Source organism: Vitis vinifera, chromosome 14 (assembly GCF_030704535.1).
Source record: "Vitis vinifera cultivar Pinot Noir 40024 chromosome 14, ASM3070453v1".
NCBI lineage: Eukaryota > Viridiplantae > Streptophyta > Magnoliopsida > Vitales > Vitaceae > Vitis > Vitis vinifera.
Window position 1 is genome coordinate 8,393,796 of NC_081818.1, and position 26,556 is coordinate 8,420,351.

General features: G+C 39.7%; 1 protein-coding gene across 1 annotated transcript in view; it reads right to left on the bottom strand.

Moving 5' to 3' along the window:
• LOC100265019 (phosphatidylinositol-3-phosphatase SAC1) overlaps window positions 1–26,556 on the bottom strand; it is a 68,271-nt gene that overhangs the window by 25,354 nt on the left and 16,361 nt on the right. The window contains exons 5-7 of the mRNA XM_002269479.4: window positions 11,910–11,986; window positions 3,222–3,409; window positions 2,963–3,060 (exon numbers count right to left, since the gene is read on the bottom strand). Of these exons, the coding sequence (XP_002269515.1) occupies window positions 2,963–3,060; window positions 3,222–3,409; window positions 11,910–11,986 (363 nt within the window). The remainder of the gene's footprint in view (window positions 1–2,962; window positions 3,061–3,221; window positions 3,410–11,909; window positions 11,987–26,556) is intronic.

The window sequence follows — 26,556 nt, forward strand, 5'->3', positions numbered from 1 at the left end:
GGTGTTGGGATAACATGGTGCTCATAGCTAGGAAGGGTACCAAAATCAGATTCTGGACTGATGTTTGGTGCACTGGTACAACGCTGTTCCAAAACTTCCCTCATCTATTTGCTCTGGCTTCCCATAGGAATGCTACAGTGGAGAAGATGTGGGATCAGAATTTTGGTCAAAGGGGTTGGAATCTAAGATTTTTGAGGGATTTTAATGATCGGGAGTTGGATATGGTAGGGGACTTGCTCTATATTTTGAGAGGTCACAGGCCCTCTTTGGAGGAAGACTCAGTTTTTTGGAAGGGAGGAAGAAACGGATAGTTTAGGGTCAAAGATGCTTACAGCTTGTTGGCCAATCCCAATGACATTGCTTTTCCATCAAGTTGTATTTAGGTGGATAATGTTCCAACCAAGGTTGCATTCTTTGCTTGGGAGGCTACATGGGGGAGGGTGCTTACTCTTGACAGGCTTCAGAAAAGAGGATGGCAGCTCCCTAATTGTTGTTTTTTGTGTGGGTGTGAAGAAGAAACTGCAAATCATATTCTTATACACTGTATAGTGGTTAGAGTCTTGTGGAATATCGTCCTTAGGTTATCAAGTGTGTAGTGGGTCTTTCCAGAAACTGTAAAGGAGGTCTTAACTAGCTGGAGGGGCCCTTTTATGGGGAAGAAAAGGAAAAAGATATGGAAATCCATACCGTTGTGTATTTTTTGGACGGTTTGGAATGAGAGGAATAGATTAGCTTTTAGGGGGGGGGGTGGGGGTGTTAGTTATTCAGAAACTTAAGAATTTTTTTGTTTGTGAATTATGGAGTTGGGCTAGATTGTATATTGGAAAGGAGTCTCTATCCCTTATAGGTTTCTTGGAGTGGTTCGCTTCCAATTAAGGGGTGGTGAGGCTCTGTTGGCTTTCTTTTTTGTTTGAGAGGTGTTAGTTGCTTTGTATACCCCATGTATGCTTTGTGGCTTTTCACCTCTATTTTAATACAATTATGATTTACTTGTCAAAAAAAAAAAGATTGATGTCATAAATATTACTCTTGTCAAGGTTAACTTTAAGCCCAGAAATATGCCCAAACACTAGCAATAAACTCTTGAGAGTCTGCAATTCTTCCTCCCTAGTGTTAGAAAAGAAAAATGATATCATCTGCAAATTGCAAATGGGAGACCCTTATTCTGTTCCTACCCACCCTAAAACCCTCCAACGAATTTCTTTCCTCTGCTCTCAATAACATCCTACTCAATACATCAGCGACTAAAATAAACAAAAAAGGGGATAAAGAGTCGCCTTGTCTTAAGCCTCTAGATGCCTTAACCCACCCTTTAGCGTTTCCATTCACTAAGACTGTATAAGATACCATGGACAAACAACCTCTCATCCATTTCCTCCATCTAGGACTAAACCCCTTCTTCTCCAACACATGATCCAAAAAATCCCAACTCACATGGTCGTAAGCCTTTTCAAAGTCAATTTTGAAAACGACTCCTTCCTCCCCTGATCGTCTTTTCTCATCCACTATCTCATTGGCTATGAGAACTGCATCCAATATTTGTATTCCCTTATCACCTTAAGTAGAATGGATAGTTTCATGTAATACCCCTCTTAGACGCCCTGATAGCACTTTGACTATTATCTTGTAAAGACTAGTGATCAAGCTAATAGGTCTAAAGTATGAGATTTTCTTTGTCATGCTTTTTTTGGGCAATAGAACTATGAAGAAGGCATTAGTGCTTTGATTGATAATCCCGCTTCTGTGAAACTCTGCAAACACTCTCACTAAATCCTCCTTGATCACATCTCAACAATCTTGAAACACTGCAATGGTAAAGCCATCAGGCCCCAGCGCCTTATCCCTATCCAACTTTAAAATGGCCTTAGAAATCTCTTCTACAGTGAAAGGGGAGTCCAACCTAGACGCACTCTCTTCAAATATAGGGGATCAATCTAAGCCTTCAACACTCCAAGACTCTCCAGTAGGACTCGCGTAGAGCTTTTCAAAGTAAAGTAAAATCTCCTCTGTGATGCTCTCGGAATTATTCAACACGAAGCCTCTTTCATTCTCCAATGCCTTGATAAATTTCCTATTTCACCTGTCATTAGCAACTTTATGAAAAAACTTTTGAGTTACAATCCCCTTCCTTAACCCATTTCACCCTAACTTTTTGTCTCCAATGAATTTTTTCCCTCAAAATTAATTCCTCTAACTCCCCTTTTCTTAAAGCTCTTTGAACTAAAAGTTCAGAAGTGAGACCCCCTACTTGCTCAATGGCATCAAAGTTAGCTATTTCATTCAGGATGCTTTTTTTCCTTTCGTTTAGCTCTCCAAAAGAAACCTTATTCCACTCTTTTAATTTGGCCTTAACATATTGTAATTTGACAATCAATATTAATAAGCTTTGTGCAGTCAATTAAAATATATAAACATGGAATTATATTGTAGTTTGTTGTTATTGAAATGAGAAATCTGAATGTTGTATTGGTTTCTTAAACCCACATTTTTACACCATTTTAGACAATTGTAAGCCTCAAGCAAGCTTCACATATGTTAAACTATTCTGTAAAATGCAAAAATAAGTCACCAAAAGACATCTTTCTTAGCACAAATCAAGAACATCAATATGTGCAACAAAGCAAGTAAGTAACAATGTGGTACCCTGGTAGGAAAGCCCCAACTGTTAGATTTCCCATCAACAATGCTTAAGAGTATAAAGGCAAAAAATTCTTGAACAACAATTAAAGCAACAAACTCCAATAGAAAATACATTTAATGTCAACCAAAATCTCTAAGAATAGTTTGCAAGAAATACACCCAAAATAAAGATCCTAAATATCTCTAGCTTTGTTGGATCCAACATGAAAAATAAACAATTCCAGCATAAAAAAATTCCCACAAAAATAAAATAATTGAACAGCCTCAAAATAGAAATTATATTATTATCAGAAAACCAAAGCTAGTGAATTTGAAACAATACCTTGATTAGATTAAGCACAATAATTGGATTTCCATATCTCTTTGCCAAGTCTTCAAAATGCAACTTTGTTGCCTCATATGTTGGATCATACCTCTGTACTGAAGCCAAGAATGAAAAATAAAATAAAGAAAAAAAAAGCATCACAAGTCATGTTATGTGAAACCAGATATAATAGTGTACCTGGGATTGAATGGAGGCTCGAGAATTTATTTATTTATTAAGAAAAAAAAAACAAATTAGAATGGTTTGATATTCTTACAAATTATATCAGGTTTAGGACTAAATCTTGAAGCTTCTTGCGACCAGAAAAGGGGAATTGAACCCCGCATCTGCACAACAGAACTCATTTTTCCTTTGCGTGACCCAGCTTCTTCATCAAGAACAATTTGCTCTGTCTCAACATCATTAGCCACTCTTCCCCGATCATTCACTCCCCTTTTCAAGTACCTGAAATAAATTGAAAACAAACAAAATATTGAAACCATTACCGAGCAATTATTAAATTATTTGTACATATAAACACCCTGTATTTTACTATTGACTAGAGAATTCATGGTGTTCAGACAGTACTCAAAAGTGAAATTAGTGGAAACTTTTTCTACAGAAAACATGAAAACTTTAGAGAACAAATGCAGTGTAATAGAGAAAGATCCCATCCGGTCTATTTTCTTATAAGCAAAATCAATATACATAGATTAAAGGTGCCACGAAGGGTGCAACCCCCAGTACGCAGGAAGTACGAAAGACAAGAAGAAAAAATTCCCAAAATGAAGGCCACAATAGAAGGCCAATCCCATTCTACTAATGATTTCTAGAAACAAACTCCATTCCCCAAGAGGATCTCTAGACCATGAAAATGAAGAATTAGGAAGAATGTCTTTCAAATTTAATAACAGCTCAAACCCTTTAGTGATTTTCCACTTTCATGCTTTCAAATGCACCAAACCTATCAAAAAAAAAAAAAAATGCACCAAATAGACTCAGAAATGAGGCCTTCCAAACTTTCCTTCTCCTCTTCCCAATAAAATTGCATTCAAGTGAACAAACTCCTTAACAGAACAAGCCAGAATCCATGACACTTCTTAAGGATGGACCATGACATGAATACCCAAAGCTACAGAAAGCTGATTGGCTTCCTCAAAATCTCTCCCTAAATGGCAGATATTGAAAATGAAACACTTGCAATAAAAATATTTTGTTTTCCCTTAACAATAGAGAGAGAATGGTAAGGACGTTGAAGGTTTCTGTGGAGAGGAAGACCTTCTCGGTTAGGTTCAGAGGTGAAATCAGTGGAAAATGGTGCTCGCTTACAGAGCACTGTAGAGGCTCTGTTTTTGCCTTAGGCTTTGAGAAGGAAGAGGTTGGTTAGTTGATTGAACATTTGAGGAAGGCCATCAAGTTGAAGAGTAACATGGGTTTCAACAGAAAATACAGAGGAAAATCCAGAGTCCATTTAATGGAGGTTTGCTTCAACAACCATGGCAGGTTTATAAGGCTTTCAGAGTTCGCTCCCAACAGAAAGTCAACTTTCCTGGTAATACCTGAGGGAGAGAAGGGCAGGGGATGGGAGCAAATAAAGTATGTGATGTCTTCAATGTTGGTGGTCCCCTCCTCGAGTATAGTTGAAAAGGGAAGGCAGTGCAGGGAAGAAAGGACTTTTCACAAACATGTGGGTCCTTCATACCAATCCTTCGCGAATGTAGTTAGAGAAGGACCAAGGAGAGAAGGTCTTGTTCCAGTTGGGAGATGGGCGAGAGCTGTGGTGTGCAAATGTCATGCTAATTTTGTTAACTGGGCTGAGGTTGGCTGTGCTCTGGCGAAAAGATTAGGGCATAAGGGTGTGGTGACTATCGTCCCCTTCTCCGGCGGAAAAGGATTATTTTTTGTAGAAACCATAAAGGAAGCTTTCTCACTCCACGATTTAAGGTTTATCAGGATTAAGGGTGGGCTTACAATCCTATTGAGAATGTGGTCGCCAAAGGAAAATTCAGAAGTCGTGGGGAAATTCAGAAGAAGTTGGATAGAATTATGGGGATTGCCCTTTCATTTATGGTATGAGGAACATCTGAAGAAAATAGTGGAGCAATGGGAGACGGTGACAAAGATCGATTGGCAAACATTGAAATTGTATGATCTTTGCAAGGCAAGGGTGAGAATTTTAATGAAGGAACGGTGAGTTCTCCCAGCTTTGATCGAGGTGTTAGATGGGGGATGGGAGTTCACAATTTCAGTTGCAGTGGTTGGAGTGGAAGACATTAGACGAGGCAGAGAAATGGGTGAGTCAACTCGGGAGGAGTATGAGCCTCACTCGTGGATAGGTGGCAGAAGGAGGGTTGAGGATGCTAGATCAACGGTTGAAGGAATGTCTTCTATTGGGGCAGTTGGCAGATTGAAGGAGGGAGGAGATAGTCAAAAGGTTGAAGTTGTTTCCGTGGGTACACTTGGCAAGAGAAGACCGAAAGTGGGGAACAGCTGGTTCCAACCTTATCATCTTTCAATTTGAATTCAAATTTCAAAGAACAAGGTCTAATGGGCCAAAGCAGGATGGAGAAGTTTAGGATGGAGGGGACAAAGCCCACTCAACTGTTAAGGAAGGGCATCGAGCCTCTAAGCAAGTGAGAAGGGCCCAATCTCCTCTTAAGCCCAATCCACTGGTTGAAGCGGACTTGGGCTGGAAGAGGGGTGATATTTTAAAAGGTCCGCTTTCGAAGTTGGGCCAACAAATGGGAGGTAAGCAACCCATTTCTGAGAAGGGCTCTTCATGCAAAGAAGACTTGTCTGCAAAGGGAAAGGGGAAGTTAGGTTCAGAGGTTTCTAAAACTCAGATGAGGGGCTCCGCGTTGAAGTTTGGTTCAAAGAAGTTGTGAAATGCTCTATTCCCTCCAAGTTCTAGATGCCGACAAGGGGTTCAAAGTCGAAGCGAGCCTCTATTGCTTGAGAATCCATCGTTAGATTGCAATGCTCTTCCAAAGGAAGTTGCTTTCGAAGAGGGAACATAGTTGGAACGAAGTTTCAGTGCGAATCCAATCAATTTTAGTCGCTCGTCAGGGTTCCGAAAAAGGTGTTTCGGGGAAGGAACTTCGTCAACAAGAGAAGACGCGGATAATCATCAAAGGTTTCATCTTAACGCTTCTATTCTATCAAAGGGAAAGGAGAAATTGCGCAAATTCTCTAAAGATGAAGACAGAGTAGATTCTAAGGGTTTCAAGGGTTTTGTTCATCGTGGCTCATCAGTCACGGTTTTTCCTACTAGTCCAGTAATCAGAGAAAAAGGGTTCAACTTTGTGGGGACTTGTGAAATGAGGGTAGTGGAAAACTTTGAGGTATCTTCTACTCCACATTCTCAGTCATTTTTGTCATCTTTGTCATCTTTTCCCCCTTCTTCTGGCTTGGCACTTCCACCTCTGAGTCCTTTTGTTCCCGTTCTTCCCAGTTCAGTCATTCAGTCTTAGTATCCTACGAATCCTCGAGTTATACCTGAAATATTTTCCAAAAAAAATGACGATGGGGCTTTATGTCTTGAGTTTGTTGGCAATCCTAACCAAGAAGTTGTGGAGTCCCAGTGAGCTAATCTGAACCAAATGTCCGACGGTTTTAACTCTTTTAAGACCAAGCTCAGCACGCCTTTTGAGGCTCCCAATCTGGTTACAAGTAGCCAGGGTGAAGCGGAGTTCTCCCCGATGGGCGAGTTCCAAATAAAAGGTCTTTCCCCCCAGCAAAATGACTAAAATTTGTGAGGTCTTAAGTTCCCTAAATATTAAGGTGTATTCTAGGCGGAAGAATAGATTTTCCACAGATAATTGAGACCTGTTGGTTTTGGTTTGGAGGTTTAGGGTCAATGAGGTGTGTTCATGAAAATCATCAGTTGAAATACTAGGGGTTTGGGATCTAGGAAAAAACGAAGGGTGGTTAAGGATTTTTTGCAGTTTAAGAATCTGGACGTTGTGACGTTTCAGGAAACAAAAAGGGAGGTGTGTGACAGAAGGTTTGTAGGTAGTGTTTGGTCGGTTAGGAATAAGAAGTGGGCTGCTCTTTCGGCATGCTGGGCTTCAGGAGGGATTTTGATTATTTAGGACTCAAAGAAACTGTGTAGTGAGAAGGTGGTAATAGACTCATTTTCTGTCTCAATCAAGTTTTTGTTGGATGGATGCAGACCCCTGTGGCTGTCCGCAATTTATGGCCCAAACAGTTCCTTACTTAAAAAGGATTTTTGGGTGGAGCTGCTAGACATTTCTGGCCTTTCTTTTCCTTTATGGTATGTGGGTGGTGATTTTAATGTTATAAGGAGAAGTTCAAAAAAATTGGGTGGCTCTAGTTTAACTTCTAGCATGAGGGACTTACTTTGATGGTTTTATAAGTGATTGTGAGTTACTTGACCCCCCTTTACGAAACACCCCATTCACTTGGTCAAACATGCAAGAGTCACCCATGTGTAAGAGATTGGATCGATTTCTTTACTCAAATGAGTGGGAGCATTTCTTCCCTCAAAGCCTTCAAGAAGTTCTTCCTAGATAGACATCGGATCATTGGCCGATCGTTTTGGATACCAATCCTTTCAAGTGGGGCCTAACACCTTTTAGGTTTGAGAATATATGGCTGCAACTTCCAAGTTTCAAAGAGTGCTTTAGTAGTTGGTGGAGAGGTTTTGAAGGAAATGGTTGGGAAGGTCACAAATTTATGAGGAAGTTACAATTTGTTAAGGCAAAATTGAAAGATTGGAATAAGAATTCTTTTGGAATGCTAAAGGAAAGGAAAAAAGGCATCCTAGATGAAATAGCTAACATTGATGTCATTGAGCAAGAAGGGGTTCTTTCTTCTAATCATTTAGCTCAAAGAGTTTTAAGAAAAGGGGAGCTAGAGTAATTAATTTTGAGAGAAGAAATTCATTGGAGACAAAAAGCTAAGCTGAAATGGGTTAAAGAAGGGGATTGCAATTCAAACTTTTTTCACAAAGTGGCTAACGACAGACGAAATAAGAAATTCATCAAGTTTTTGGAGAATGAAAGAGGTTTAGTGTTAGATAATTCTGAGAGCATCACAGAGGAGATCTTATTGTATTTTGAAAAGCTCTACTCGAGTCCTCTTGGAGAGTAGAGGGCTTAGATTGGTCCCCTATCTCAGAAGAGAGTGCTTCTAGGTTGGATTCCCCTTTTGTCGAAGAAGAGATCTTTAAAACCATTTTTTAGTTAGATAGGGATAAGGCGTCAGGGCCTAATGGTTTTTCCATTGCAGTGTTTCAGGATTGTTGAGATGTGATCAGGAAGGACTTAGTGAGGGTGTTCGCAGAGTTTCACAAAAGCGAGATTATTAATCAAAGCACCAATGCCTCCTTCATAGTTCTTTTGCCCAAAAAATGTCAGACAAAGAAAATCTTAGATTTTAAACTTATTAGCTTGATCACTTGTCTCTATAAGATAATAGCCAAAGTTCTATCAGGGCGATTAAGAGGAGTACTACATGAAACTATCCATTCTACTCAAGGCGCTTTTGTTCAAGGGAGACAAATTTTGAACGCAGTTCCTATAGCCAATGAGATAGCAGATGAGAAAAGACAATCAGGGGAGGAAGAACTTGTCTTCAAACTTGACTTTGAAAAGGCTTATGATCATGTGAATTGGGATTTTTTAGACCATGTGCTGGAGAAGGAGTTTAGTCCTAAATGGAGGACCTGGATGAGAGGATGTCTGTCTTCAGTCTCTTATGCAATTCTAGTGAATAGAAATGCTAAAGGGTGGGTCAAGGTCTCTAGAGGATTAAGGCAAGGTGACCCTCTATCCCCTTTTCTGTTTACTATTGTCGCAGATTTATTGAGTAGGATGTTGTTGAGAGCTGAGGAAAGAAGTATGTTGGAGGGTTTCAAGGTAGGTAGGAATAAAACAAGGGTGTCCCATTTGCAATTCGCAGATGATACCATCTTCTTTTCTAACTCTTGTGCATAAGAACTACAAACTCTCAAGAGCTTACTGTTAGTGTTTGGACAAATTTCTAGGCTTAAGGTCAATCTTGACAAGAGTAACCTTTTTGGCATCAACCTTGATCAGAATCATCTCTCTAGGTTGGCCTTGATGCTTGATTGCAAGGCTTGTGATTGGCCTCTACTCTACTTGGGTCTTCCTTTGGGAGGGAATTCAATTGCTTATGGATTCTGGGATCCAGTGATTAAGAGAATCTTGTGGAGATTAGACGGGTGGTAAAAGGCTTACTTATCTTTCGATGGTAGGATAACTCTTATCCATTCATACCTTTCCCACATTCTTAGCTACTTTCTATCCCTGTTTAAGATTCCCGCTTCAATGGCTGCAAAAATTGAGAGATTGCAAAGGGATTTCCTTTGGTCAAGGGTTGGGAAAGGTAAAAGAGATCATCTTGTTAGTTGGGATGTAGTGTGTAAACCGAGGGTAAAAGGGGGATTGGGGTTTGGGAAGATTTATTTAAGGAATTTCGCTCTTTTAGGGAAGTGGTTGTGGAGGTTTCCTAGGGAGAGTACAGCTCTGTGGCATCAGGTCATTCTTAGCATTTATGGGACACATTCCAATGGTTGGGGATGTCAACACTTTAGTCAGATGGTCACTTCGTTGTCCTTGGAAGGCTATTGCACAAGTCTTTTAGGATTTTTCCAAGTATACTCGGTTTGTGGTAGGAGATGGGGAAAGAATTCGCTTTTGAGAAGATTTGTGGTGGGGGGACCAACCTTTGAGATCCCAATATCCAAGACTATTTAGAATAGTCACGGATAAAAATATTCCCCTGCTCATCCCTTCTCTTGGAACTTTAATTTTCGTTGTAATCTTTCCGATTTTGAGATAGAAGATCTAGAATGCCTCATGTGTTCTCTTGATTGTATACATTTATCCTCTTCGGCTTCAAATGCAAGATCTTGGTCTTTATCTTTTTCAGGATTGTTTACAGTCAAGTCTTTCTTTATAGCCTTGTTCCAACTAACCGATTTATCTCCATTTTTCCCTTCTAAGTTTGTATGGAATTCTCAAGTCCCTTTTAAAGTCAAGTCTTTTGTCTAGTTAATGGCACACAAGAAGGTAAATACTAATGACTTGCTACAATTGAGAAGACCCTATAAAGCTCTTAGTCCTGACATTTGTAAGTTGTGTATGAAGTAAGGAGAATCAACAAATCATCTTTTCCTACATTGTTCTTTGACGATGGGGTTGTGACAGATTATTTCAGCTAGCCAAGATAGATTAGGTTCCCCCGAGAAGCATTTCCAACATGATGTTCATCAATTATAAAGGTTTTGGCATTTCCAAGAGAGGGATAGTTTTGTGGCAAAATGCATGCGTTGCTTTAATTTGGGTTGTGTGGCAAAAAAAAATGCTAGGATATTTGAGGATAAAGCTAGGAATTCAAATAATCTATGGGATTCCATTCACTTCCTTGCTTCTCTTTGGGCTTTTTGTTATGTGGTTTTTAAGGGCATTCCCCTTAACGTGTTACAACTAGATTGGCTAACAGTGTGTACTTTGCCAAGAGAGCTTGTTCGTAGTTTTCACTTTGTAGCGTCTTGTTCTTTTATTGTTGTTGTTAGTTTTTTCTTTGGTGGAAGGATTCTTCATCCTTCTTTTGTACTTCTTTTTTCTATCAATATATCTATTTATTGTTTCCTATCAAAAAAAAAAAAATCTCTCCCTAAATCTCCTTTAGAATATCAGTTTTTGCCTCAATGAAATCCTGGATTTATTCTAATAAAAGGCTTAGCACTCCCACGAACGAGGTTTACCCAACCCTTAACAAAAAATTTCCCTTGAGGTAATGATGTGTTAACTACATTCTCACACATTAGTAAACCAGTCTCCACCAAATGTTTATCCCTGAAATAAAGGACAATGATCCAAAACAAGCCTAGGTAGGTCCCTTGAATGAAACACTAGAGAAAGAATCTTTCTAATTATTGGAAAATAGAAATCTACATATTAACTCCTAGAGCTTGGACAAAGTGAACAGAACATCTCAGAGAAGAATCAATAAGATCAGAATTAGATATATATTACTAAAATCCCTCATGATTATAGTCTGTGTATGACGCCTTGATATCTCATGAGCAAATTTCTGGACATTAAATTTGCCTTGTAAATACCATCTTAGGTGACAAAGTCAACCTTAGTCTAGGGTTATTGAGCCCACAGATCATGCTACACCAAAAAAAAAAAAAAAAAAAAAAGCCTTATGGTTCTCCACACCTACATAATTCTAAAATAAAAAATTATAATAATGCTTCTTGATGCATCAATACATCACTATTGATCATATATTTCCCTTCTAGCCTTTTTGGAAAGGTTTTTATAAATGAAAACTCTAGGCCTCTCCAATCTCCTAGTAAAAGGAGATTCTACCATTATCATATCATGGGTGACTAAGAAAAAAAGAGGACCCTAGAAGTTTGATGAATTATTACTCCAAATTATTAATATATCCTCCAAGTTGGGAAGTTCTTTCTCTTGGGCTCCTCGCTTAGGCAATGGAAAATGCATTAACAAAGCTTGGAGCTAGACATGTGGTTTCTTTTATAGAAGATTTTATATCTCCATGAATTGTAGCTAGCATTGTCCCAATCATTTTCATGTGTAGATAGATTTCTCTTTTCAGATTGGTATACACTTATTTGCCTTTTTATCAAACATTGTACAGAAGATTTTGTATTTCTTGAAAGGATTTCTCATTCTTCATTGAAGTTACATTTTAATGCAATAAAATTGTTGTTTTTTATCACAATAAATAAATAAATTTAATGTTACATTTTTTATAGGAAAAATAAATTTCATATTTCATAATCACACACCAACAAAAGAAACCAAAAAAAGAAAAGAAGCTCATATAACATGATATTTCAAGAGAATCAATACAAGGCAAGTAGAGAAATTTTCCAGAGAAGCTACAAGATCAACTCAAGTAACTTTCACATATTAATAAAGAAGTTCAAACAAGTGCATACCGAGTCCCTGCAAAATGCCGAGAACGTCTAGAAATCAAAGAAACACCAAAGTCCCTTCCAAAGATTGAGAGCCTAATCTGCCATCATCAAGTACAACAGAATCTGCTTGAGTACTAAGCATTCAATATAACATGCTCAATTGGAATAAATCATACATTTATTATCTGCAATCATATGATAACATAGAGTTATAGATTGAGGAAAGACATATTGTAGCATGTTGATTTTGATTTCCTGGACCATACTAGGAATGGGAACTGCTTTAGCATAAGATGGTGTTGGTTGATCAGGGTTTTTCTAGTCCTTGATGATCTCGCTGATGTACATGACAGGATAGCTAGGTTAACTCAAAGATGATTCGACATCAGTCGTTTGAAGTGGAGCGAAAGGCTTTCCAGGTAAAGTTTGAAGGCTTCAATGGGGGAACGTGGATTTCAATAACAGAGAGAAGTCGAGGTTTTGTGGTTTCCTTAGGTTTTGGAGAGGAGGAGTCGGGTTGGTTGTTGGAGTATTTGAAGAAAGATGTGGATTTGGAGGCTTCCAGGGGTTTCATTCGAAAGATGAGGGGCAAGACTAGGACTCATCTGATGGAGATATGTTTTAATAGCAGAGGGAGATATATGAAAATCACAGAATTCGTTGCAAAGAGAAAACCTTTAGTTTTAGTTGTTCCTGAAGGTGTTATAGGCTATGGGTGGGAAAATCTTAGGAAGGCGATTGTTTCAGTCCAAGACTTGTCTGTTCAAGCTAAAAGAGCCTCGAAGGAGAAGCTAAAAAAGCCTCAAGTGAGCAAACGAATGTACAGAGGTGAGTGGTCCTATGCTGATGTGGTTGCAGAGAAAGGACCTAGGAATGGTGCAGTGATGCCAGTTGGAAAATGGGCAAGAGTTGTAGTTTGTGAAAGCAAAGGAAAATACGAGACTGGTGTGATGTTGGAAAAGCTATAGCGAGAAGGGTGGGTATGAAAGGAATGGTGTCTATAACCCCCATTTCTGCTTACAAGGGGTGTTTTTTTGTGGATTCTGCAAGGAGATCTCAGTGGATTCAAGATCAAGGGAGCTTAACAACGAGAGGAGAGGTTATTGCTCTGAGGAGATGGTTGCCAAAAGAGAACTCAGTCGTTAATGGAAAATTTAGACGGGGGTGGTTGGAACTAAGAGGCCTTCCCTTCCATCTGTGGGATGAGGCGCAACTGAGATACATTTTGCAGAAGTGGGGGAAGGTAACGAAGGTGGCGAGGGAATCGCTGAAGCTTGTTGATTTGACGAAGGTAAAATTGTGGGTAGAGATGCTTCCAAATGCCGTGCTTCCAGCGCTACTAGAGGTAGAAGATGGAGATTGGACATACACGGTTGCAGTTACAGTCACTGGAGAAGATGACGGAGAAGACTTTATCAGGCCTGAGTCAAATCGCAGCAAGGACGAGCTGAGGTCAGTGGGGGGTTGCGTCTTCCAAAAGCCACAGATCGCTGAGGGGCTACGAGCTACTGCTAGGGACAATGAGTGCCATAGCTGGAGGCCTCGTCATCGTTCCCATTCTCGTTCTCCATATTCAAAATCGTCCAAGGGGGAGAAAGGAAAAGGAAGGTGTATGTTGGGCCCAACGACGGGAAGCAACATCGGGCCAACAAAACTAGATGCCTTTAAAGCCCGTTCTGATTGGGCCCAATTTGGGGCAAAAGATTTTGGGCCCCTAGCGGGTCCAGCCCACGAAGGTTCTTCTAATGGTGGCCCAGCAGCACCTTCGTCTTCAAAGCTCTTAGGCCCAGGGTCCTCTGCAAAGAAGATAATGCCGAAAGTTCATCCTCAAGAGTCGTCAAAGCTAAAAGGCCCCTCAGTCTCCGCAAGGCGCAAAGCAAGAAGCTGGCCACTGAGATTAGAGGAGGCGTCTTCTACCTCGAAGCGTAACCTAGAAAGAGGTGGAAACATCCAAAGTTTTTACCGGCGAGACAGAGGGAGACGAGGGGATTTCGCAATGCAAATTGGTCAATAAGGTGCGTCCTCCTTTCTTAGCTTTATCCGAGCAAGATCTTCCTTTGGTTGGGGCTTTTGAGCCAAAATTTCTTCTCGAATCCTCTGTTTCTTTGGTTCATCCTTCTCGTTGCCAGCCTTTTTCTTCGTTTCCGTTAGAGTCAAGCTTTTCCGTTCAACGTGGTTTCTTTTTTATCTCTCCTGTTGTGGATCTCAGCCGTCATGGTGGTGCGTCCTGTTCTAAAGGTATGGCGTTTCCCCTAGAAACCTGTAACCGAAAATTTAAAGGCCGGCCTTTCCTTAGGGAAACACTCAGTAACCCAGAGGAGCGTAGTGTCTCAGGCGAGGCCTCGTCCCCAGAGCTAGAACCTTCCACCCTCCCGTTGGAAGGTTTTCAGGTTGAGGGACTCACGCCTAGGAAGATGGTCAAGGTTCAGTCGGTTTTGTAGAGTTTGAGGATTAGAATTGTCAGGGATAATGGAAAAGGCGTGGAAGGAGAGAACAAGAGTACTCTCTCTGCGGATAAGGTTTATTCCAAAAGAAAGAGGAAAAATGACTCTGGAACCCAAGGAGAGGATTAGTTCTGGGTGCTGGTTGTGTCGGGTTGTTTTTGGTTTACATGAAGATCTTAAGTTGGAATACAAGAGGATTAGGTTCCAGGAAGAAAATGAGGACTGTGAGAAGGTTTTTAAGTACTCAAAACCCAGATGTTGTGATGCTTCAGGAAACAAAGAGAGTAATTTAGGACAGGAGGTTTGTGAGCAGTGTTTGGAAAGGCAGAAGTTTGGAGTGGGCTGCTCTTCCTGCTTGTGGGGCTTCAGGGGGGATTGTGATTTTGTGGGATTCAATTAAGTTCAAGTGTACAGAGAAGGTGTTAGGATCCTTCTCTGTAACTGTAAAGTTGAACTCTGATGAGGAAAGGTCTTTTTGGTTAACATCAGTGTATGGCCCAAATAAGCCTTTATGGAGGAAGGACTTTTGGTTGGAGCTTCAAGACCTGTATGGTCTAACTTTCCCAAGGTGGTGTGTAGGAGGGGATTTTAATGTTATCAGGAGGATATCTGAGAAGATGGGTGACTCTAGGTTAACAGTCAACATGAGGTGTTTTGACGAGTTTATAAGGGAGAGTGGTTTGTTGGATCCCCCTCTAAGGAATGCGGCTTTTACTAGGTCAAACATGCAACTGGATCCTATTTGCAAGAGATTGGATAGGTTTTTGTTCTCTTCTGAGTGGGATTCTTTTTTCTCTCAAAGTTTTCAAGAGGCCCTTCCTAGATGGACCTCTGATCATAGCCCAATTTGTTTGGAAACTAATCCTTTAAAATGGGGACCGACTCCTTTTAGGTTTGAGAATATGTGGTTGCTCCATCCTGAGTTTAAAGAGAAGTTTAGAGATTGGTGGCAAGAGTGTACGATTGAAGGTTGGGAAGGTCACAAGTTCATGAGGAAACAAAAGTTTATTAAATCAAAGTTGAAAGAGTGGAATATAGTGGCCTATGGAGATTTAAGAGAGAGGAAAAAGCACATTCTTTCGGACTTAGGCAGAATTGATCTAATTGATCTAATTGAACAAGAAAGGAATTTAAATCTTGATCTGGTATCGGAAAGGACCTTAAGAAGGAAGGAGCTAGAGGATTTGTTATTAAAGGAAGAGGTTCAATGGAAACAAAAATCTAGGGTTAAGAGGATTAAAGAAGGGGACTGCAACTCTAAGTTCTTTCACAGAGTGGCCACTGGAAGAAGAAGCAGGAAGTTCATTAAGTCTCTGATTTCTGAGAGGGGGGAGACTTTAAGTAATATTGAGGTTATTTCTGAGGAGATTGTAAATTTCTTTGGGAAACTCTATTCCAAACCTGAAGGTGACTCTTGGAGGATTGAAGGGATTGATTGGGCCCCTATTTCTGGAGAGAGTGCAGTTTGGTTGGATAGACCGTTTTTTGAAGAGGAGGTTCGAATGGCAGTTTTCCAATTGAATAAGGAAAAGGCCCCTGGCCCTGATGGCTTTACTATAGCAGTTTATCAAGAGTGTTGGGATGTGATAAAAGAGGATCTTATGAGGGTGTTTCTTGAGTTCCACACTAAGGGGGTAATAAATCAAAGTACAAATGCGACATTCATTGCTATGGTGCCTAAGAAAAGCCAAACTTTTAAAATCTCAGATTATAGACCTATTAGCTTGGTTACAAATTTATATAAGATAATTGCTAAGGTCTTATCAGGGCGTCTACGCAAAGTTCTTCATTAAACAATCTTTGGCTCTCAAGGAGCCTTTGTGGAAGGGAGACACATTTTGGATGCTGTATTGATAGCCAATGAAATGGTGGATGAGAAAAGAAGGTCAGGGGAGGAAGGGGTAGTCTTCAAAATTGATTTTGAGAAGGCCTATGATCATGTGGATTGGGGCTTTTTAGATCATGTGCTACAAAGGAAGGGGTTCAGCCAGAAATAGAGATCTTGGATGAGGGGTTGTTTGTCTTCATCTAGTTTTGCAATCCTAGTTAATGGGAATGCAAAGGGTTGGGTTAAGGCCTCTAGAGGTTTGAGACAAGGAGACCCTCTTTCTCCTTTCCTTTTTACTCTAGTAGCAAATGTTCTAAGTAGGTTGATGATCAGAGCAGAGGAAACTGGGATAACGGAGGGTTTCTTTGTGGGGAGGGATAGGACTAGAGTGTCTTTGTTTCAGTTTGCTGATGATACCATCTTTTTCTTTAAAGCCTCTACGGAACATCTTCAAAACCTCAAGATTATCCTTTTGGTTTTTGGGCAAGTATCTGGTTTAAAAATCAACTTAGAAAAAAGCACCATTTCAGGTATTAACACTAGGCAGGAGTTGTTGTCTAGTTTGGCTTCGGTTTTGGATTGCAGAGTGTCAGAGTGGCCTTTGTCTTATTTAGGCCTTCCTTTGGGAGGGAACCCAAAGACAATAGGCTTTTGAGATCCGGTGGTTGAGAGAATTTCGAGGCTAGATGGGTGAAAAAAGGCCTATTTGTCTTTGGGAGGGAGGATTACTTTAATTCAATCTTGTCTGTCTCACATCCCTAGCTACTTCCTCTCCCTCTTTAAAATCCCAGTATCAATAGCTTCAAAGATTGAGAAGATGCAAAGGGATTTTCTTTGGTCTGGGGTGGGGAAAGGGAAGAAAGATCACCTTATCAGATGGAAGGTTGTTAGTAGACCAAAGGAGTTGGGAGGTTTGAGCTTTGGGAAGACTTCTATGAGAAATATTGCTCTCTTAGGGAAATGGCTTTGGAGGTTCCCTAGAGAAAGGAGTGGTCTTTGGCATAAGGTTATTGCGAGTATATATGGGACACATCCTAATGGATGGGACGCCAACACGGTGGTTAAATGGTCACATAGATGTCCTTGGAAGGCTATTGCTCAAGTTTTCCAAGAGTTTTCCCATTTTGTCCACCTAGTGATGGGCAATGGGGAGAGAATTCAGTTCTAGGAAGATCTTTGGTGGGGTAACCAAACTTTGTGCTCTCAATTTGCTGATCTTTACAAAGTTATTTCTGTGAAAAACCTCATTGTCTCAAATGTCCTTGGCAATTCCTTACCAATGTCTTGGAATTTTAACTTTCGCCACAATCTAACGGATTCAGAAATTGATCTCCTTCAGAGATTAATGTCCTCCCTTAGTTCTATACTTTTCTCTCCTTCTTCATTAGATTCAAGAGCGTGGTCTTTGTCTTCATCGGGTTTGTTTTCAATGAAATCTTTTTTCTTGGCCTTGTCAAAAGTCTCAAATCCTTTAATGTTCCTTCCGACCAAGTTTTTATGGAACTCAAAAGTCCCTTCAAAGGTTAAGGCCCTCGCTTGGTTAGTAGCACATGGGAAGGTAAACACTAATGACAAGTTGCAATTGAGAAGACCCTACAAAGCCCTCTGTCCTCAATGGTGCATTCTTTGCAAAGGAAATGGAGAGTCGATTGACCACATTTTTCTTCATTGTCCCATTACCATTGGACTTTGGCATAGGTTGTTCAATCTAGTAGGGTTGGTTTGGGTCCCTCCAAGGAGCCTTGAGGACATGTTGGTCATTACTTTTAAAGGCTTGGGGAACTCATTAAGAGGCAAGACACTTTGGCAAATTGCTTGCCTTACTTTGATTTGGATGGTGTGGCAAGAGAGAAACAATAGGATCTTTGAGGATAAAGGGAGAACGGAAGAGATGGTATGGGATTTGATCCGGTTTTATTCTTCTCTATGGGTTTCTTGTACTGAAGCTTTTAGAGGAGTTCCTCTAAACATTCTACAACTCAATTGGATTGGGGTTTGCGTTTCAAAAGTTTGAAGATTGATGGGGTTTCTCTTTGTTTTTAGAGTTCTATTGTTGGGAGTTTTATCCTTTGTTCAATTTGTGTAGGAAGGACCTCTCATCCTTCCCTTGGTTTTTTTCTCTTTCTCTTGTCTCTTTTATCTCTCCTGTTTTGTTTTTATATTAATATAATCTTCTTCGTTTCTGATCAAAAAAAAAATATTGTAGCAGAACATGGTATATCCATGGCTATAAATATGCTTGGATCCTACTCCATTTCTGGGATTCAAAGATGTCTCCTTACAGTTAAAAGATCTAGTGTAATCAGTTGCATATGAAAAGCAATATCACAGTGAACAGTTGCTGGCTCTGAGCAGAAGGAAATAGCACTTGAGAGCTTACTACTCTTCCAAGTAGTAGGCAATCAATTCATGTCAAATGGGTGTATAAGATTAATTACAGATCAAGTGACTGATATATCATTTTAGAACAAGGGTTGTAGCCAAAGGTTACAAGAAAAGGCCACTATTGATAATTTTGTAGTGGCACCAATCGTTAGCATTGATACTGTTCACATGATAAGCTCTCTTGCCACACAACATGAATGAAAAAAATTTCCTTGCTATAGTTGATGCTGTTCAAACAATGAACTCTCTTGCTGCACAACATGAATGAAAAAATTTTCCTTGCTACAGTTGATAATGTTCAAATGCTAAACTCTCTTGCTGCACGACATCAAAGAAATATTTTCAAATGAATCTAAAACCCGTCCTCTTGAATTGTGTGCATGAAGAGTCTATCTTAAGCAACCCAATGCCATGGAAGGGCAAGAATACAGTCTATAAAATAAATAAAAATTAAAAAGAGAAAAAAAGAAAAAAAAAAGAAAAAGAAAAAGAAAATCCTAGTATGGGTTAAGGCAAACATTTAGGATGTGTTACATACAAACTGGTTCATACTTCCTGGACCATAGATTCCAAGATGTCCATATAGGAAGATGCCATTTTTTTTTTTAATGAGAAACAACAGTATAGTATAATGAAGTAAGTAAAAATAAGTATAAGGATGAGAAATCCTCCAAAAAGTACACAAAAGAAAGAAAGAACCTCCAAGTTCAAGAATTTATACAACTATGAGGTTCCACAAGCTATGTCCCAAGTGGGAATATACAAAGGTAATCTATCCTCTTGCTAGCCCACACCCTTGGAAATAAACACCAACATCCAATCAAGTTAGATCAAATTAAGGGGAACACCCTTAAAAGTTGTGGTGCATGATGCCCAAAAGGAAGCTAAGAAATGAATTATGTCCCAGAGACCCTCTAAAGTTCTCACCTTGTCCTCAAAAATCCTACCACACAACCCACATTCGAGCAAGACAACCAAACTACCACAACACCTTGCCTCTACTAGAATTTCCCAATCCTTTATATGAAATAATCATCATGTCACATATACTCCTAGGAGGAACCTAATCCATATGAGCCAAACTGAATAGTCTGTACCAAAGCCCCAAACTCAATGGGTAATGTAAGAAGATATGATCTACCGTTTCACCACTCTCCATACACAACAAACGAACATCAAGACTGAGGGCTTTGTAGGATCTTCTCAATTGTAACATGTCATTGGTGTTTACCTTCTTGAGTGCCACTAACCAAGCAAAGGATTTGACCTTAAATGGGGCTTGGGATTTCCGAACAAAATCAATAGGGAATGATGGAGTTGGATTGATATGGTTGGACAAGACTGAAAAGAGCGACTTTACTATGAATAAACCAGAAGAAGACAGGGACCAAGCTCTCGCAGTCATGACCAAATGGAGATAAGACACCACATGTTAACTAGCATGATTATATTCTTTTTGCATTCTCCCTCTTGACAGAAAACAAATAATAGAATCAAGAGAGAAGAATTCAAAATGAAGGATGATGGATTATGCTAGCCAATCCTAAGTTATCTAACTAGAAAGGAGTGCTTGGAACAATGTTCCAAGGACATTGTTGACTTTTTATGGATTTTGTATGTGAACTCACATCACTTTGGTCATTGGATAATAACAGGTCCCCCATCAGTAAGACTTTGCCTAAATAAAGGGAGGCTTGTGGCTTTTATGGAATGTGTTAAGTGATTAAGGTCAGGCTGCCCCTTCCAAGAGAGACTTAAAACTCAATTTTGATTCAAGATCCTGGGGAAATCCAGACCATATAGGGATTGGGTGGAGTGTTGAGAAGACCGTAGGAGCAGTATGGTCAGAGCCTTTTCTAAGCAAGCTAGAGTGAGTTTAGCTATTGAGGTGGAGCCCCAAAATACAAAACACCGTGTGAGCAACCTCCAAATTTTATAGCAGCAATCATAATGTTTGAAATGGTCTTTGATTGGAAGCTTAGGATGGCCAACCAAATAGCAGATCAATTGGCTAAATGACAAACTACTTTGTTACAGGTGCTTGTTAGGGACTCCATCCCTAATGGAGGGCCTAGCTCTAGATAGGTCTCCAATTGATGTTTATTAGGCATCAGTGGCTTGGGGTGTGGCTGTTGTATTGATTAGTAGCCTTTTTATTATTTCTTTGGTAGTTGCATTGGTTTGTAGCCTTTTTATTATTTCTTTGTGTTGCTTGGAAGATAATCCATCCTCATATTATATATATATATATATATTTTAATTTTAATAAGATGTTGTTGCTTCCTGTCAAAAGAGACAAGAAATCTTTCCAACTCATAGAAATTACAAGAAGAAAACTAAAGGAGTGGACAGAATGGAAGGGGAGAACCCCAAGCACATGTTGTTTCCAGTCACAAGGCACAAGAAATCCTTCCAACTAAAAGAAATTACAAGAAGAAAGCTAAATGAGTGAACAGCATAGGAGGCAGCAAAAACCCCAAGATGTAACCCCAAATTGAGATACCCTGTTTTAGAGCTATAACCCAACACAAGGTGATGATGGTGCAGGACAGGAACAGATTTTTTGTGAGAGGTGAATGATCTCCCACAAAGCCAAAAGAGGATATGGTTCCACTTTTGGCTATAGCCTATTAGCTTCATGTATGCCAATCTAGACTTCCCAATGAAAAGGCATCTTGCATCTCTAAAGCTCCACTAACATCCACTATCAAGGTCATATTTCCATGGCCCTCTCCTACCCTGACTCATTCAAGTAACCATTATTAGGTCCCCCTCTGCCATATGTTAAAGATATTGAGTGACTTCACCTCTTTTAAGCCCTCCAGTGGTGATATATTTGCCTCAATGGCCCACCCAAAACTAACTGGTTCCAAGAAAGACTTGACTATAACACCCTTATATTCTCTAAAGAAGCCACCCATCCAATCTGAATTAACTTACCCAATGGTCCCCATTAAATTTGAGCTTAAAGCTTCCATCTGGCTGCAAAACCCTACTCTCCTCTGATATCCACCCCTCCAATGAGGGCAATTGACAGATTTCAAGTGCAGAAAGATAAGTCTGAAGGGTATAGCAATGAGCTCCTTAATGACAGGCACCTGCAGAGTTGTACAGTAAGTCTTATTGTTTACATGTGGATGATTTGTTGTTCATGACTCAAAATTTGAAAACAAAATTCATGGAGGCCACTACTAGTCACACTGGGGATGACCCTCTAACATCAAATCCCATTTCAAGCAGCAAAACATATATTGATCTATGTATAAGATAGTTACATATATGGGGCAGAAGATGTTTGAAAGAAGATAGGCAGGGATATTACATCTTGCTGCACAAAGAAAATACTCCTACAAAGAATTTGTAACAGCAACTTGGTGATTCAATAAAGAAGTTGGTGTTTCACAAGAGAAGCAAGCACAGCAGCATCAAATCACTAAATCAGTGATCTCACGAAGGAAAAGGAGATTCTACTCAAGTTCTGTTAGTCTGAAGCTCAATCTGCAGACTTCTTCACGATGATGCTCAGAGGCAACATGTCTATCAGGCCTAAGCAGATCAGGGGCAATGTTAGATTTGAAGAGTTTGATTACATTAGTTCCTTATTTTTACGTCCATTCTAAATATTTCCATCAGACACTATTTAGTTCCCAGTAGGTTCTTACACTGCATCTCAGCTTATACTTAGGGTTGACATCATGGTTCAAAGTCACAGTATCGGTCATTGACTCAGAGGGTCCCAAGGCATATCGGTCTCGGTATATTGGATCGATATCAGCCAATACGCAAAATATGTTACATTAAGAACTCCAAAAATTTTAAGAGAATTGTTAAAATTATCACAAAAATAAATATAATCACACAGACCAAAAAAATTAATAAATATATAGAGAGAACATTATTCATACAATGATATAAGTATACTGAAATAGATTTAAAACTTTTTATTTATCACCTCATGCTAAATATTAGATAAAACTAATAAAAAACAATTATTTTTATAATATATTTGTTTAAATTCATAATTTTGAAAATGTTAAAAAATAATCATGAATCACTTTTAAAAATATAAATATCAATTTTCCTATCAAATATATTCTAAATAAAACTACTATTAAAAAAAAAAGATTTTTTATTAATTTTATATTCATTTAAATAAATAAGTATTAATTTAGAATTTTTGTGTTAATATTTATATTCTATTTATTTCAAATAAATCTACATATTTATAATGATTTTAGATAATCCCAAATTTTCAATCAAAGACGTCCTCTCTCTCTCTCTCTCTCTCTCTCACACACACACACACACACTCTCTTGTTTCTCTACAACACATCCAAAATACCTCTTTCATCTCTCATTTCTCTGCAACAGCCAACGAACCCATTTTTACGAAGTACCCCTTTCATCTTCTATCCATAATACCCATTCAACTCTCAGACAACTTATCACAACATTTCTTCACAATACCCATTTCTTTGTTCGCATATCCATTACTCTAAAACTACTCATTTCACCTCTCAACTCAATGACAACTTCTCACATCATTTTGAGGTTTGAAGCCATTACATCAATGAAAAATACCCATACGAGGATGCAAAAGCTTAGGTTTGAAGGATGAAGATGCATATCGGCTTTGAACTTTCCTTATTTTTTATTTTCTCCACTGATTTTGACTCGGATATCAGTCCGGTACCCACCTCGGCCAAGTCATACCAATCTCGACCGAGATTTTGAACCCTAGTTGACATATAACATGGCATAACTACAACTACTGTATTTTCTAGGAGATTGAAGGAATCACCTACCATAAGCAAATCATAATATATTGAAGGTGTCAAACAAAAAAAAAAAAAAAAGTACACCTATGGTACACAGGAAGTATATATCTAAAAAGAAAAAAGAAACAACCAATGATTACAATCCCAATCTATGACTTAGTGCACAACCAGTCAATGAAATCTATCAAGGATGAGGAACCATCTTGAAGAGACCCATGAGACCACATAAATAGATTAGAAATAAGTGAATCCTTAAGAGATTAGTTTGTGTGTAGCACCCCTTCAAAAGTTCTTCCATTACATTCCTTCCAAATCATCCAAAATAGGCAAAGAGGAGCTATTCTCCATGCCTTTCTTTTCGTTTTTCTTTTTTATCTTTTTTTTAGCATAAAGCCTTTCTTTTCTTCTTGCCCACAAAACTCTCATTCCAACACATTTATAAGTCTTTCACTAAAAAAGGGAGAACCCACGAAATGCCAAATAAGGAGAACAAGAAGCATCATAACCTCCTAGCTTGCCCACAATGGATTAGTAGATGGTCTATTGATTCTTCTGCATTGTTACACATAGAACAGTAACTCGCCAAAAATCAACCTCTTCTTTTAAGTTGGTTCATGGTTAGAATCCTTCCCCAAGTCTCTTCCAATGCAAACAAACCTACCTTGGTGGGAGCCCAAGAGCCCCACACTATCTTGAGGGGAAAGACACTACTCCGTCCAAACATAAACAAAAATGCCCAACTCTTACTACCCTTCCATACCATTATATCCTCCTCTCCACTACTCCTTCCATACCATTCTTCCTCCAACTCTAAGGCACAAAAAAAAATTCAAAACTAAAACAGAGATCATACTTCCTTCAGGTCTTTCACAGACATTATGCAGTAAAAGAACTTACAAAATCAGGTTCACTTAAAATGAACCACGAAAATACAAACAAACAAAAGAGGTTTAAAATACAATCAAAAAATCATATTATATGTGGAGATATCAGATTGACATGGACATAAATGTTCCACTCTGACACAGTCATGAGCTGTTAGATTTGCCAACTCCTTAAAAACTAGCCACAGGCAGACAGACATTTCTATGTTCATGAATTTAAGAGGCATACACTTTCCCAAACTAGAGTTCAAGGTGACACCTAATTAGGCATACTGGTCTTTATCCACATAGTTGCACCAATATGGCATCTAAAGATGCAATAACAAAGCTAGGACCAAATCTTTTTCTTGGCCATTAAGGTGGAGGTTTTACCTTGATAGAAGTTCTGTCCGAGGTAAGCCATGCTGTAGCTGTTACTGTTTTCATTTCTTTGCTACAAATGGTGCTAAGGGGAGGAAGAAGTCGGTTTGTGGTGGAGTCTAAGTGGTTTGAGATTGTGATTGAGGAGTTGGGTGGGAGGTTGAAAGGCTGCATATGGGAGAGAAGTAGGGGTTTTGAGTCTTGGATTAGATTTGGGGAGGCTAGTCTTCGTTGTCTTTTGGAAGGCGTTGAAACCTGTTGTAGAGAGGTGGATGATCAAAGATGGGCTATTGAATGGTTGGAGGGTAACAGAAAGTTTAGAATGGAGCGTCGGTTGAACAAGGCAGGGAGGTTCATCCTTTGCTCTGTCCGAGATATGGAAGCAAAAAGATACAGCATTATCTTCCCTGAAGGGAAGGGTCAGGCCAGTGGATGGAACTCTTTGGCTGTGAGGTTGAGAGGTCTTGGAGTGACTCCGACAGAAGGATTAAAGATATCCAATGTGCCAGAGTTTCCGGTGAAGCCGAAGGGAGTCCTGAAGGTTCAGTGGAAGGAAAAAGGGGTGGAAATGAAGTCTTTTGCAGAAGCTGTTAAATCGTCACCGAGAAGGGCGGGTGAGTCAGTGTGGTTAGAGGTAGGGGAAAATGAGGTGCGTGGTAGACTAGAGCATCTGAAACATTGTCTAATAGGGAGGTGGGATTCTGTTTCAGTTCCTCCACCTGAGTTGGATTCCGTTAGGAGTTGGACCCGTCAGTTTTGGGAGGTTAAGGGGAAGTTGTCGATTGCCGCGTTGGGCAGGGGTAGTATGTTGTTCGAATTCGATCAGGCTCAAGAGGCTGAGCGTGTTTTGGCCAGAGGCAAAAGAAGCCTTAAGGATAATTGGCTTACCCTGGACAAATGGAATCCGGAGGTGGGGTGTTTTTTTTTTTTTTTGATAAATATCGCAAATATATTAAAGGGCAAAGGCCATCAAGCATACAGGACGTATACAAATCTGCCTCAAAACGAGAGCACAAAAACAAAGACCCTTACCCTCCCTTAAGTGGTCGCTAGCCACTCAAAAAAACCTAAGAGTGAAGAGGACTCCTCTCCAATATACACCCTAGCCCAACTCCACAAGGTACAAACAAAAGAATTTTTGAGTTTCTGTATATTTAACACCCCTCCCTTGAACGCTAACCTATTTCTTTCCTTCCATACCGTCCAAAAAATACACAACGGGATAGAATTCCAAATTTTTTTCCTTTTTTTCCCCACAAAGGGGCCCCTCCAACTGAATAAAGCCTCCTTCACCAGCTCTGGGAACACCCAATGAACCCCCACAAGGGCAAAAACGATATCCCATAAGGCCCTTACAACCGTACAATGAAGAAGAATGTGATTTACACTCTCCTCTTCACAAACACACAAAAAACAACGGTTCGGGAACTGCCAGCCCCGTTTTTGAAGCTTATCCAAGGTAAGAATTTTCCCCCACGCAGCTTCCCAAGCAAAAAAAACCACTTTGGTAGGGACCTTGTTCACCCAAACTCCTCTATGCGGAAAGTCGCAAGCATTGATAACAACCAGCCCATTATAGGCCTGCTTCACCCCATACTTCCCCTGGCCCCCTCCTTTCCAAAGCACCCCGTCCTCCTCTAAAGAGAGCTTGACGTCCCTGAGCCTAATAAGCAATCCTCTAATCAAATCCAGCTCCCAATCATTGAAGTCTCTATGAAATCTGAGATTCCAGCCACTTGGACCACTTCTATGGTCCCACATCTCATTAACCGTTGCATTCTTGTTGACCGCCATCTCATAAAGCAAGGGAAAAGCAAGGGACAGCCTCTCATCCCCACACCATTGATCCAACCAGAATTTTATTCTAGTCCCTTTCCCTACCTTGAACTTGATATTCTCCCAACACCAATTAGCTTCCTTCATGATTTCCTTCCATGCCCCTACTCCGTATGCTCCCCGGCCTTCTTTAGTTTTCCACCCAAACTCTTC